The 14,787-nt window shown below is 45.2% G+C and overlaps 1 protein-coding gene across 1 annotated transcript; it reads right to left on the minus strand.

Moving 5' to 3' along the window:
- Nucleotides 1-8,513: 8,513 nt before the first annotated feature.
- On the minus strand, nucleotides 8,514-13,707 carry LOC308388623 (uncharacterized protein). The gene is made up of 2 exons (XM_080869461.1): nucleotides 13,510-13,707; nucleotides 8,514-13,477 (listed from the first exon to the last, which is right to left on the minus strand). Exon 2 carries the CDS (start codon nucleotides 12,820-12,822, stop codon nucleotides 8,521-8,523), a length of 4,302 nt encoding a protein of 1,433 aa, XP_080725587.1. The 5' UTR covers nucleotides 12,823-13,477; nucleotides 13,510-13,707; the 3' UTR covers nucleotides 8,514-8,520.
- Nucleotides 13,708-14,787: the final 1,080 nt, after the last annotated feature.

Consider the following 14,787-nt stretch of genomic DNA (forward strand, 5'->3'; position numbering starts at 1 on the left):
GATGTAGATGAGGCTATTCAGCTTGCAAAAGAAGCCCAAAGGCTCTGTGCTATGGGTGGTCTGCAACTACACAAATTTGTGTGTAACAATGCGAAGGTGCTTGAGAGTATAGCACCATCTGAGCGTGCCACTGAAGTAAAGGCTCTTGATCTTGCCTTTAGTGATTCATCGCTGGAAAGAGCCTTAGGACTCCACTGGCACATTGAGTCAGACAGTTTCAGGTTTCATGCCCATTTGAAAGACCAACCAGAAACCAGGCGTGGTATACTATCCACTGTTGCCTCTCTTTATGATCCACTTGGGCTTATTGCTCCTTTCCTGCTAACTGGGAAAAGGGTTCTTCAAGAAATGTGTAGGCATGGTACAGGTTGGGATGACCCACTCATCAGTAAACTGCAACCAGTCTGGAGATCCTGGAAGAGTGATCTGGCAAATTTGGATAAAATCACCATACCCCGATGCTATGTACCAGCTGACTTTGGAAAGGTCACAAAGAGAGAGCTACATCACTTCTCTGATGCAAGCACGTATGGTTATGGCCAGTGCTCATATTTGAGACATGTGAATGGAAATGGAACTGTTCATTGTGCTCTGATTATGGCAAAGTCCAGAGTTGCTCCAATCAAAGCTGTGACCATCCCCAGGTTAGAACTGACTGCTGCTGTTGTATCAGTTGCAGCAAGCAATACTCTAAAGGAAGAACTGGGAATTTCAGGGATTGACGAATACTTCTGGACAGACTCCAAGGTTGTACTGGGGTACATTAACAACGAGGCACGTCGCTTCCACACATTTGTATCAAATAGGATTCAGAAAATACATCTCAGTACAACTCCTCAGCAGTGGCGATATGTTTCTACTGACAAGAATCCTGCAGACCTTGCTTCGAGAGGTTCTAGTGCAAGCAAGCTTCTGACATCGAACTGGTTTACTGGACCCAAGTTCTTATGGGAGAAAGAGGTATCACCAGAGGTAGAGGTAATCCCAGAAATCCCAGTTGGGGACCCCGAAGTTAAAAGGGTTCAAGCACTAAATTTGGAGTCTGCAGAACAAGTGACTCTTTCAGACCGCTTGTCAAAGTTTTCTTCATGGTGTAAGGTCAAACAAGCTGTTGCGCGACTTCTTCGCCGAACCAAGAGTGACAAGTCAACAAGTCACAGCACAGTTCAGGAGCGAGAGGATGCACAGCGCATCATTGTGTGGATGCCGGAGGCATCCACACTATTGAGTTCCTGTTTCTCTTTATTCTTTATCCTTTATTGTGTGGATGCCCTCAAGGCATCCACACTATTGAGTTCCTGTTTCTCTTTATTGTGTGGATGCCCTCAAGGGCATCCACACTATTGAGTTCCTGTTTCTCTTTATTCTTTATTATTCCTGTCGCTTCCGTACGTTTTTTGAGTTCGAAATACTCCCTCAGTTTTCAGCCGATTTTCTCCGTTCAAACTCTAAACTCTTCTGCTCTTTCTGCTAATGCCGGCTATATCTTTTGGTGTTTATTACTATTATACTTTTTAAAATATTACACTTTTTTCCTTTAATTTGTCCCATTGAAATGAATGGGAAACTTCCACAATTCTGCTAAAACTTTCTTGTCTTTGAAACTTAACTACTGCCTCATACTTTCACCTAGAAACTCCATTCAAACTTTAAAATGTTCTCAAATGATTGGGCTATTCCTGTGTGATTCAGCTTTTTCAGATCTTCTACCGTTTTCATCTTATCCCTCTTTGAGTTTTCAGTTGCAAAATTGTGATTTTTCAGAAAATACATGTGTTGCTATGGTTGCTATGCAATTAACTCCCAGTGCACACTCGTCTGTTCTGAATTTTCTCTTCATGTCTGAACAACTTCTTGCTACTCGCTCAATTTCCACTCAACTTCCACAAATTATACATCAAAACGTAGGTATTTTTGCTGGCTTTAAGACAGTGTCACTATAATTATTGTGAGAGTTACGGTTTTTTCACAATTTGCCTTGAAGTGACACAAGGTCTAAAAACTCCCCATTCAAAGTCTATGGGGAGGTTGTGAAACTCAGAGCTGAAATACTGAAACTGAAGGCATTTTCAAATCGTCATATCTCCTTAACGAAGCAAAGTTAAGACATGAGGCTTGTCCCCGTATATCTTCAGACACTCCTGACGCTCACAATTCAAGAATTATTTTCTCGCCTATTACCGTTCTGAGATGAGTTAGACTTGTTTGAGGGGTGGAAACCTGTCCTCCTCTCATTTTTCAAATTCCGAAAATGAAGCCGTTTCTTCTCCGCGACGGAGATACAAAGAGCTATGTAAATCGCAGTCAAAGTACACCAAAGTCCGCTGATTCACCCAGTGCAAGAATTATGCTTCTATCCCACCTAGTTTTTGAGTTACACGACGTTTTGTTTTGCTCCTAGCTCTTACGGTGTCTTCACTGAATGTTTCAATAAAAACATTTCCAATAAAACCTCTGTGAAGCATCAGTATAAAAGACCATCATTCAGCCAGGGATGCTACAGGCAGCGGTGCGGGATCTCAGAGTGTCGCGGATGGTTTTATCCACCCACGGCTTCTGGTTGGGAAACGTTGTGATAGTCTTTGTCTCCACGGTATCATCCGCTAGTTTCCCGATGAATCCCACAACCGCTTCCGTAAACACGTTGACATCATCATGGGAATCCCCGGCAGCCTACGTCTATTGCAGCATAACTAAGGGAGGATTCAGGGTCACCTGGTCCAGCCCTAACTATATGCTTTAGCAAAAAGGAAAGTTTGAAGCCTAATCTTGAAAGTAGAGATAGTGTCTGTCTCCCGAATCCAAACTGGAAGCTGGTTCCACAGAAGAGGGGCCTGAAAACTGAAGGCTCTCCCTCCCATTCTACTTTTAAATACTCTAGGAACAACAAGTAGGCCTGCAGAGCGAGAGCGAAGTGCTCTAATAGGGTGATATGGTACTACAAGGTCATTAAGAGAAGATGGGGCCTTTCTAAGATTTTCAGGGCCGAGTACAATAACCTCAGTTTGATCTGAATTAAGAAGCAGAAAGTTAGCGGCCATCCAGGTCTTTATGTCTTTAAGACATTCCTGCAGTTCAACTAATCGGTGTGTGTTATCTGGGTTCTGTCTGAGAAATCAGACAGATAATAATAATATTAAAATATTATAATAATAAATTTGCCCAGATTTCTAGAAATGATAGCTGCTCCATCTAAAGTGGGATGGATGCCATCTCTCCTAACAAGACCAGGTGTCCTCCAGAGGATTACCCAATTATCAAGTTTTTTGGACACCACTCAGCAATTGGTCCGATTGGGGAGGAGACCAGCGACAGCGAGTCTGACATTGTTTTGTTACACATTGAATCAATATTAATTTTAGTGGCCTCCAGTTGTTGGAACCGGGTGTCATTACTGCCGACTTCAATCATATTTTTACATTACATGGAGAAATCTTTTGAATACCAGGGCGCTCATGCACACAGGTGTACACACGGGTCTTCAAAGACACAAACGATATCTTTCTTCGCTGCTGCCTCAAAGCACATTGTGCGCTGTCGGTCTTGCGTGCTGCTCAATAACATTCAATATTTGTTATTTACTGTTACTTACACTTATCTAGGTTATTGCTGTGGTGTTGTGTTTATTGTGTTGCTCTCTATTTGCTTGTTTTTCTTCTTTCAACAGGTGATCCAGCTCATGTTTTTGTCTTCTCTCACTGTCCCTCTTCCCCTATGTTTTTCTTTCCCTCCCTCCCTCCCTCCCTTTCTTTCTTTCTCTTCCTTCCTATCCCCCAGCCATGTCTGTCCTGTCTATAATAACAAAATAAAATAACATAAATAAATAAATAACATAAATAAATAAATAAATAAATAATAATAACAAAGGTCAATCAAGTGGACCAATACAGCAAGGCCACGATGATCCAGTTGGCAAAGTAAATCAGTCGGGTGTCTTTCTTGACCTTCACACAAAAATTCAAATATTCAACAGTTTTAAATTCCCTTCAGTGTCAACTATCTCTCCTCTGACAGTCACCTGTCTGCTTTCTTCTTCTTTTTGCTGTACTGTCTTCTCCTCATAAAATAAGTCATCCTGTGAAGAACTGGAGAGTGTGCATTAAGGATATTCAGATTTTGTCATAATCAGTCCCACTCTTTACTTTTTACTTACTTTTCTTGAGCAGGTAAGTTTGAACCGAGCCTTTACTGATTGATTTAATGATGCATTCTGTCATTTTCTCAGAAAAAGCAAACAAAGATTGTTAATCAGATGCTGTGTTGTTAGGAAACCACTAATAGGTTATAGAAAAGGCTTGGCCTACCGTCTTGTCAGGTGTAGTGTATTTTGAGTTGCTGGCCTCCCATATAAGAAATGAGACATGTATTTAAGTGTTAACACTTGTGTTTTTCACAGTTTCAATAAATTATTGAGAAATGTATCATGTTATGTCTTTTTCTGTTAGCTTGTTGTGGAGCCGAGACAGAAATAACTTCAGAGAAAGAAAAATATGGCGATTGAGGATTTAAGCATTAATACGTATTAAGGTCCTCCTTTACTGGTGTCTAACAGGTTTCTGTTCAACACTGTATGCTACAGTCATTCCAGCATCAATATTTGCTGTATTTCTGTTGTATTTCTGGCATCAAGGATGTTAAACAGAGAGAGGCACAGCCTGCTGTGTTTCTAACCACTCCCGAAATATTTGTCCTGGTTAAAATACAGTCCATCTGTGTTTTGACAAATGGCGGGCTGAGTGTTGAGAGGGGAAACGATACAAAAAACCCCACATGATTTATTTTCAAAGCTTTTATGATGCTTTTCCATTGTTCCCCTCATGCTTTAGTACGGATGCACACCATGACTGCCAATGGGGACGAAACTGTTGCAGAGATACAAAGGAACTGCTCAAATTACACCTGTGACAATTACTACAGCAAGGCCCGCTGTCCATGGGACAAAAGGGTGTTATCCAAAACTACTCACAAAGAATGTACAGAAAAAAATCAATTACTGCTAAGGCTTTGTTAGGCTGTCTGGTATGTCAACAGCAGATTAGTACAACAGCACTGAGATATTTTCAGTCTATAAAATGGAAAAACTACATTTGGTGCCAAAAATACAAATGACCCCTGAGCTATACATTAGTAACTTTGCTATTAACATTCATTTAATGTTTTTATTCCACACAACTACTTAAAAAATGAGATAAATGGCCGCAATCTCTATTTGTGGTGAAGCTGAAGAATTTTGAGATCATCTTTCTTCACTGTTTCAGTTTCACCAAAATAGCCTCAGAGCACGACGCTACCACTACCATGTTTTAGTATAATGGTCTTTAAAGACCAGCTGGCTGTTACACCACAGTGTCCCAGACTGAGGGGAGGACACTCATCTGCTCTGCGCAATATGAGGAGTCTGTGTGTGTTTGGAGGGGGAGGGCGCCACTGGTTCTGGATGTGTTCATGCTAAACTCGATTCATATTTGATAGTGTTGCACACTTGGACAAATGACACTTCCAGGCGTGCATGAGTTCAGAATCGTTCTCTTTACTTGCTCTTTTGCAACTGCAAATACAAAACACAAGCACTTCAGTTCAGCGTAGCTGCGCTCTGCAGGCTATCTGTGCAGTAGAACACACGCGACCATTTTACATATAACTACTGAACACGTGTTAACAAAGTACTCATTTACTCAGTATTTTCCCACCAATGTTCATATTACAATATTCTGCACACTCGTATGCTCCTCCAACTAGTATTGTTGCGCATGGAGACTACCCTCTCGATCCCCTCATTACATCATTTGCGATGTGACATCCCGTTTAACACCAGTTCAGGTACATCATGTAAATCACAAACTCCGACATTAGCGTTGTGTTCCATTAATGACAGTACCATACTCTAATACATTTCTCATACGTCAACATCATTCCGTTTATCAACACATAACTTGTGCTCACCTGCAAATACAAAACACAAGCACTTCAGTTCAGCGTAGCTGCGCTCTGCAGGCTATCTGTGCAGTAGAACACACAGGACCCCAAGGCTGCCCGATTCAGTGCCTGCGTGAGCCCGAAGCTGCCCGTTTCAGTGCCTGCGTGAGCACCACCCGTGGGAATCATCATTGATCAGAGTATCCTAGCTATATTGCCAGTTATCACAGTATGTGTCAGAAATAGTAATACAGAACTGAACGCATAACATAACAATGATAAGAATGCATGAGATTATGGAGGGGGGGCAATATCTATTACAATACTTCCATCTGTGCCCACCCATTACATGAGTCCCACACTCTCCCCTCCAAAAATGAATGTCATCCTGACATTAGAGATTTTTTCCAGAATGCATGTCTTCAACAGAAGGTTACAGCAGTAGCTTCACTGGGAGTCAGCCTCTCAAGATACGTTCTGTCCGGTAACAGTCTTTGGCATGACATACATCTCCCCCTTCATGTCATGTACCAGCAACAGACACTACTGGCCAGGCAATGTCTGTAAAGTCTCTCCGCCACTCAGGCGTGCTCTGTATCAGGCTGAAGGTGTAGACCTATCACTCTACCATGTAACCTTTTACACAGACACACATTTACTGCTGTATATCTCACATACAAGCCAGTATCTCTCTATGTGTAGCTAGTCTGGTTCTGGTATTCCCTGTTTAACTCATGTGAACTATTAAACAAATACATGCAGTTGTTGCTCTGTCAAATTTGCTCTTTTTAACATTTGCTACTGTGAACACTTCCCTTTCTGTTTAAACTGTCACCACAGTAAACTCAACATGTGACAATGAACTTAGTTTTTTCTCTTAGCTGTGGACATCACTTGTGTCTGTTTATGACTGATGGCTGACCTAAGGTGTCATACGTGAGTGTCTTGGGTGGATCTCTGCATCGGAAAGGATACTTTCTTGTGGGAACTGGCTGTGAGTTGGGCTCTCCCTCGTCTTCTTCATCAGATGACGACACCTGTCCTTGACTTCTTCTGTTCTCCTCCCCAGACAGCTCACTTCGCCCTGCCTCCTCCTCCTCTGCACTTGACTCCAGTCCACCTTTTCCACCCTCGTCTAGGCACTCGCTGCTGACACCACCACTTGACAGTTCTCCGTCAGCTTCTTCTGGCTGGAACTCCTCTGCCTCTGCCCTCAGCTGACTCCTGATCTGGGTGGGTGATTCCGCAGCTTGTGTGGTGATAATTCCCCAGTCACCCTCATCCTCTGAACCGCTGTCGTGGTCGCTCTCCTGCTGCTTTTCTTGGGTCTTTCCTTTTCTTTGTTGTTTGGCATCCTCCTTCCCCTTCTTGTTTTTCTCCAGCTTCTCCTCCTGGACGGGGAGAAAGTCACAGGGCAGTAGGAGGTTCCTGTGCAGAACTCTCACTTTCCCTGGTCCTCTCTCTGGCTGTACAGCATAGACAGGGCTATCTTTGTGCTTTCTTTCTAACACGACATGTACTCGCTCCTCCCAGTAAGACCTTAGCTTTCCGGGCCCACCCCGATCTCTGAAGTTCCGTACTAGCACCCGACATCCCGGTTGCAGTTCCACTCCATGAGCCTTCCGATCGTACTGCTTTTTCGCTCTGTTCCTCTCTTTCTGGGCTGTTTCTGATGCCAATCTGTATGCCTCTTGCATCCTACTTCTCCACTTACGGACGTAATCACTGTGAGAAGTACTCTGGTCACCTGGAACCAGGCCAAACATGATGTCCACTGGTAGGCGGGGGTTTCTGCCATAGAGAAGATAATATGGGGCATATCCTGTTGCTTCACTGCGTGTGCAGTTATACGCATGCACCACTTTGCTCAAGGAGTTTTTCCAGTCCGCCTTGGCTTCCTCTGTCAGGCTCCTCAACATGGAAAGGAGTGTCCGATTAAATCTCTCCACCTGGCCGTTCCCCGCTGCATGGTGAGGTGTTGTGCGTGACCCCTGGATTCCACAGTACTTTTCCAGGGTGGCAAACAGCTGGTTCTCAAACTCCCTTCCCTGATCATGGTGTAACTGGGCAGGGAACCAAATTTGAGCACAAAATCTCCAAAGATCTTTTCTGCCGCTGTTCTTGCTGACTTGTTGGTGCATGCATATGCCTGTGCAAACCGGGTGAAATGATCCATCACGACTAGGATGTACTCATATCCTCCTTTACAACTCTCCAGATGCAGGAAGTCTATTGAGACCATCTCAAAAGGGTATGTGGTGACAATGTTGACCAGCGGTGCTCTGTCTGGCTTGCCGGGACGTTTCCGTTTCAAGCAACTGCACACCTTAGTCACATAATGTTCCACATGTTTTTGCATATGTGGCCAATAGAATCGATCACGGACCAAGGCGAGTGTCCGCTCCACTCCGAGATGTCCCATTTCCTCATGGAGCTCCTTGTACACCAGCTGATGGAATTTTGTGGGTAACACTAGCTGAGCTCGAGCAGCTGATTTCCTGTACAGGATGTCATCTTTGTCGAGGTACAGCTTACTCTTTTCCCGGCTTAGAACGGAAGTGTCTTCACCCCTGTCTCTTCCTCTCCAAGGAGGCCATTGTCCTGTCATAACACATTCTCGCACCCTGCCAATGACTGATCATCCTCCTGTGCTTTCTTTAGTGTCTCTTTGGAGATCTGTGTCACTGGGGCCATTACTCGTTCAAGCTCTACATCAGCACATGCTGTGGTTATGGTAGCTGGACACATCCATGGCTCATCTTCATGGGCTTTCAACTGAAGCACCTCTGTCGCAGGGGTGATTACCTCTGGTTTCATTTCCTGCGAGCATGTGCGCATGTACTCCTCCATGTCTAGCGGCATTCGTGATAAACCATCAGCATCGCCATTAGCCCTTCCCGGCCGATACTTGATTGAGAAGTTAAAATCGGCTAGCTCAGCACCCCACCGGTGTGTTGTAGCATTTAGCTTCGCTGTAGTCAGGACATAGGTCAACGGATTGTTATCTGTATACACTGTGAACGAAGGTGCGTAGTACAGATACTCCCGAAACCTCTCACAGATTGCCCACTTCATTGCTAGAAACTCTAGCTTTCCAGAGTGGAGGTGGTAGTTGGTTTCTGGAGCTGTTAGAGTTCTCGACCCATACCCAATGACAACCAGTTGGCCCTGCTGTCTCTGGTACAGGACTGCACCAAGCCCTTCTTGAGAGGCATCACAGTGCAGCACAAATGGCCTTTCGAAGTCAGGGTATGCCAGGAGTGGTGGACTCAGCAGGTGTTCTATCAGTTGGCATAGCACTGCCTGGTGTTGTTCTGTCCATGTGATTGGCTGGCTTGAGTGGCGTTGGTCTGCTTTTTTCCGCTGTCCTTTGTGCTTTGTTACCGTTGATCTTCTGTCAGTAATCACTTGACTCTTTCCGATCGATAGCAGCTGGTATAGTGGCTTGGCAGTGCGTGAGAAGTTTGGAATGTAGGGGCGGTAGTATGACAGGAAACCTAGCATTTTCCTTAGGTCTCCCACAGTCTCAGGTTTGCGGTTTTTTAGTGCTTGCACTGGTGCCAATTCAGCAGGGTCCATGCAGTAGCCATCTTTAGATACAATTTTTCCCAAGAATTTCACCCTGTCCTTGAACACTTCACACTTTTTGGGGGTTAGCTTCACCCCGTGCTCTTGGTAGCGGCGCAGGACCTCCCTCAGATCACGCAGGTGGTCCTCAAATGATCTGCTGTGGACCAAATTGTCATCCAGATATGGCTGAGATATTTCATCCCTCAAGCCTGCCAGGCACTCTTCCATACTGCGCTGGAACTCTGCTGGAGCCGAGGACAAACCAAAGGGAATCCTTACCCACTCATATAAGCCCCAAGGTGTGATGAAGGCTGTGAGGGGTCTGCTACTCTCCTCCAGGAAACCCTGGTGGTACGCCTTGCCCTGGTCCAACACTGAGAACCATGCACTCCCAGTCAGGCTGTTTAGCATGTCTTGAACACGAGGGATGGGGTGACGGTCAGGAATGGATTTCCGGTTTAACTCACGGTAATCCACGCAGAGACGCAGACTTCCATCCTTCTTGCGCACACAGACGATGGGCGATGAGTAGGGGGAACGGGATTTCTGAATCCATCCTCTATTCAACAGGTCCTCCAAATACTCCTTCACCTCCTTGTGGAGTGGCTTGGGGACTGAGATGTATGTGCGTCTTACTGGAGTTGTGTCATTCAATCTGATCTTTAACTGCAGGGAGGGGATGCATCCCACATCGCTCTCATCTTTTGAAAATGCAGCACACTCATCACGCAGGACTTTTCTCACCTGCTCCTGCTGGTCTGGGGTCAGGTGATCAACTGACACCGGTGGGTCCCATAAATCTTGGCTGCATCTGCCCACCTCTTCATACTCCCCTTTGTGCTGTTCTGGGGCGCTGATGGTGCTCCCTGTGTTTTCACTAGCACACGTCAACTTGCCCATGTTTTCAGCACTTACTGGTCTTACGTCTACTGGGTAAATAGCCTTCACTTGCTGTAGCCGTCCCAACACTGCATGAGGGAGGAGGGTGATGTCATGGCTGCTGCCATTCGTGACTGGAATAACCACCCTGGACCGGGTTCCCCTCTGCAGTCCAATGACAGTTTCATTCAGGTTAACCCCCTCTGGTAGTTTTGAAATGTCCTCTGGTTCGAAAAGAACCTCCTGTTTCAGGCGAAGGGGACCTGTCCTCACACTGCACTTAACCTCCCTGCTTTGTCCCGCTGGAATCACTATCTTTTGCCTCCCAACTTTCACCACACCCTCCTCATCGCTTTTGTGGCAGCGCTGCACGATGTTAATTAGCCCTTCCGCTTTCTTACAATCAATCGAGAAGGCTTCCCTTACCACCGCAGGTGTAACATCTGGATGCTGCTCCATTCCATCCTTCACAAAATGCTCAATCACATTATAGCCAATGATGGGTGGCTCTGCTACTCCTGGTTCTTTTGAGACAAGCACGGGGACAACTAGCTCTGGCTGTGGATCTCTAGTTGACCCCAGTCTAAATTTTAGCTCAACCCAACCTGCGAAGGGTATGGGTGTTTGGTTCGCTGCTTTGCCCACCAGAGCCTCATCCTCACCTAGGAGTTCACTTGTGCTTCTCAGTTGGATATGTGGAAAGCAGGACTTCCTCCAGTTCTCATTAATGATAGTCACCTGTGAGCCTGTATCCCACAATGCTTGTGTTTCTACACCTTCAAAGAAACAATCCACCATACACTTCTTCCCGATCAGAGCTCTCAGCTTAGCCTGACAGCGTAGTGAGAGATGACTGGCATACGTGGCACCCACAGTCTCTTTAGCCTTGCCACTCTGCTCTAATTCTGCCTCCAGCTGTCTTATCCGATTCCAAAGCAGTTCATGCAACTTGTCATCTGCTTCAGCATGGATGGGAATTAATGATTTGGGAGGGGCGATGGTCTGGATTCCCACTTGAGTGCTCTCCGATCTTTCTGTTGCCCCCCTTCGCCCTCTACAGCCTCTGGAGAGGTGTCCTGGCTGGCCACACTTGAAGCAGTGTTCACACCCTTCATTGGTTCCCTGCTCCTGGCATGCCTTACATCCCCTCCTCCCACTGGTTCTTAGTGGGCGAGTGGGGCCTTGAGGGGTGGTGATGCTCCTCCTTAATTCAGCCATCTCCTCTCTCAGCAGCCTGACCGCTTCATGCAGCTCTGACTCTCGGGAAGCAGCTACAACAGGTGTTCTGCGGTTCTTGGGTTTCACCACTTCAGCTGATTGCTCTTGAGTCCCCAACCTAGTTTCGGCTACACCCAGACCCAATTGACTGGCTGGCCTTTCCGTCTGGAGTTCATTTACTTTCACAGATTTGCTGCCTGTAGTTTTCTTTTGCTTCAATTGTCTTTCTGATTCAACACTAGCTGCTTCATTCATCTTATCAATGAGGATTTCATCTGTCACCCGAGGGTCATCCAGATAGGGCTTGAGCTGAAACTTGATAGGGTCACTCAGTAGCCCAGTACTGACCGACCTCAAGAATTTCTTCTGGATGAGCTCAGGGCTGTATTGTTCATCGGACCCCGTGTCTTCCGATGCAAGCAGCAGCCTCTCTTTTAACTCAATTGCTCTGAAGAGGAAGTTTTGGGGAGACTCACGGCTGTCTTGTGTGACGTTCACTAGTCTGTGATACAAATCTGTGGTGCTATCTTCTTTAAAATGCCCCTTTAATATGGTCTTCAATTGGGGGAGGGTGAGGTCACGTTTTATCTCAAGCATGTCTCTAAGACTCAAACCTGGGCTGACAGACTTCACCACAGCCTCTATAACCTCCGCTTCACTGTGTCCTTTGTTCAGACCTCTGTCAATCTGATGCATCAGGTTGGTGTATGAGAGTCTGTCCTTTTGGCCCTTCTCCCCAATTTGACCACAGATTTTGAATTCCCTCCTTATCGTCACTTCCGAAAGGCGGTTGGCTGCGACAGGAAACACATTTTGTGGGGTGGTTGGTTGATTTGGTGGTGTCCTCTCCACCCTTCCACTCAGCCTCCTAATTTCTTCCTGCAGTGCTTCGCTGTTTCTCTGGAGCTGTGCGTATCTCTCTGCTAAATCAACTTCTTCCCTTATTTCCTGAGCCCCCTGTGGCGAGCTCGTTGGATTTGATCCACTTTCTGTGCTTCTGGAGCTCCCTATCGCTGGGTCGACACTTTCTAACATTTTCTTTAGATAGCAGAGCGCAACATCCTGCTCTTCATCATTAATAACCTTGTCCATCGATTCTGTAATTAATCTTATTAACGCTCGTCTTGTTGTGACATTTCCACTAGGGATTTTAGCTTCAGCACATACCCCTTTGAGTTGGTCGAGTTGTAGGTTCCAGAGTGTCTGGGACACAGTCTCTGCCAGCTCCTCGAGGTCCATCGTGGTTGCTGTAGCCACGCCCCTTCCTTATTTTCATCACGCTGGACACGGCGTTAATAATCCCAGCGGTGCCTCCAATATTTGTTGCACACTTGGACAAATGACACTTCCAGGCGTGCATGAGTTCAGAATCGTTCTCTTTACTTGCTCTTTTGCAACTGCAAATACAAAACACAAGCACTTCAGTTCAGCGTAGCTGCGCTCTGCAGGCTATCTGTGCAGTAGAACACACGCGACCATTTTACATATAACTACTGAACACGTGTTAACAAAGTACTCATTTACTCAGTATTTTCCCACCAATGTTCATATTACAATATTCTGCACACTCGTATGCTCCTCCAACTAGTATTGTTGCGCATGGAGACTACCCTCTCGATCCCCTCATTACATCATTTGCGATGTGACATCCCGTTTAACACCAGTTCAGGTACATCATGTAAATCACAAACTCCGACATTAGCGTTGTGTTCCATTAATGACAGTACCATACTCTAATACATTTCTCATACGTCAACATCATTCCGTTTATCAACACATAACTTGTGCTCACCTGCAAATACAAAACACAAGCACTTCAGTTCAGCGTAGCTGCGCTCTGCAGGCTATCTGTGCAGTAGAACACACAGGACCCCAAGGCTGCCCGATTCAGTGCCTGCGTGAGCCCGAAGCTGCCCGTTTCAGTGCCTGCGTGAGCACCACCCGTGGGAATCATCATTGATCAGAGTATCCTAGCTATATTGCCAGTTATCACAGTATGTGTCAGAAATAGTAATACAGAACTGAACGCATAACATAACAATGATAAGAATGCATGAGATTATGGAGGGGGGGCAATATCTATTACAATACTTCCATCTGTGCCCACCCATTACATGAGTCCCACAATAGCATGATGTCATTGCTGGTTTCGGTTCTTTTTTAGGATTTGCAGAAAATGTATATATTAAAAAAAAACCACCACATGACTTCAAAATGCAACCAGCAGAGATCTGTCCTCTCTTCCACAGTTTGTCTATGCTCCCTCCTTTGTTGTTGCAGATCTCACTGGCTCGGGATGTGGATGTTTCTGCAGGTATTGATCCTTCTTTTTGTTTTTCCCTTCTCCCTTCTAAACTATTGTAGTCTGTCTGCTTTATTGTGCAGAGGTGATGACACTCTAAATAAATAGAACTGAATTGAATTACTGAGCTGTATCATCTGTTGCAACTCAGTCGAGAAGTTAACAATAAAGTTGTCATGGGCCCATGAGCTCCAGCACCACGAACCAACCTGCAAAACCAACCTGATCCTAATTATTAACTCAAGTGTCAAACCTGCTCAAACTTAGGTTAATTAATTAGTTGCAAAGTTTGTTTTCTTAGAATCAGTAAGTGCAAGCACTCCATGTTTAAAAGGTGCAAGTGATTTAAACAGAATAGAAAAAAAAATCCACAGACAGTAAAAACAGGGATTAAAAAAAATTGAGCTCAGCTGCCAGCGGAGCCCTCTGCCATCGATAGAAACAAGCTCTTTATCTGGAAGGTTCAAGAACAGCTTGCTCTCTTACTGTGGAACATAATCACCACATTTGTAAACGTAAAGCAGGGCTTTGAATGCAGCCATTCATCTTGAGTTACCATGTTGTCATTCAAACATCAAGGCTGCACTCTTCACAGCAACCTACCTTGTATTAGAGAACCAAAAAGGCTTTGCCACAAAGTGCCAAGTAGTTCTGAGTCCTAATAACAGGACCACTAAAAGCCAACTTATAGCAATTATAGTGAGCATTAATAGAGCCATAAGCAAAGGGTTGTTTCTCCGGTTTGCAGTACTGTGTTAAGTCTGTGACACAGTCATAGAAGAGGAGCAGGCATAATAAACATGCGGGTAGCTCAGCAGGACCCATTGCTACAGTAGCCATTTCCTCTGTAGAAGTAACTTGAAATTTCACCCCCTCATTCTGTCTGGCTGCTCTGAACAGTT

Source organism: Rhamphochromis sp. 'chilingali' (assembly GCF_963969265.1).
Source record: "Rhamphochromis sp. 'chilingali' genome assembly, chromosome: 20".
NCBI lineage: Eukaryota > Metazoa > Chordata > Actinopteri > Cichliformes > Cichlidae > Rhamphochromis > Rhamphochromis sp. 'chilingali'.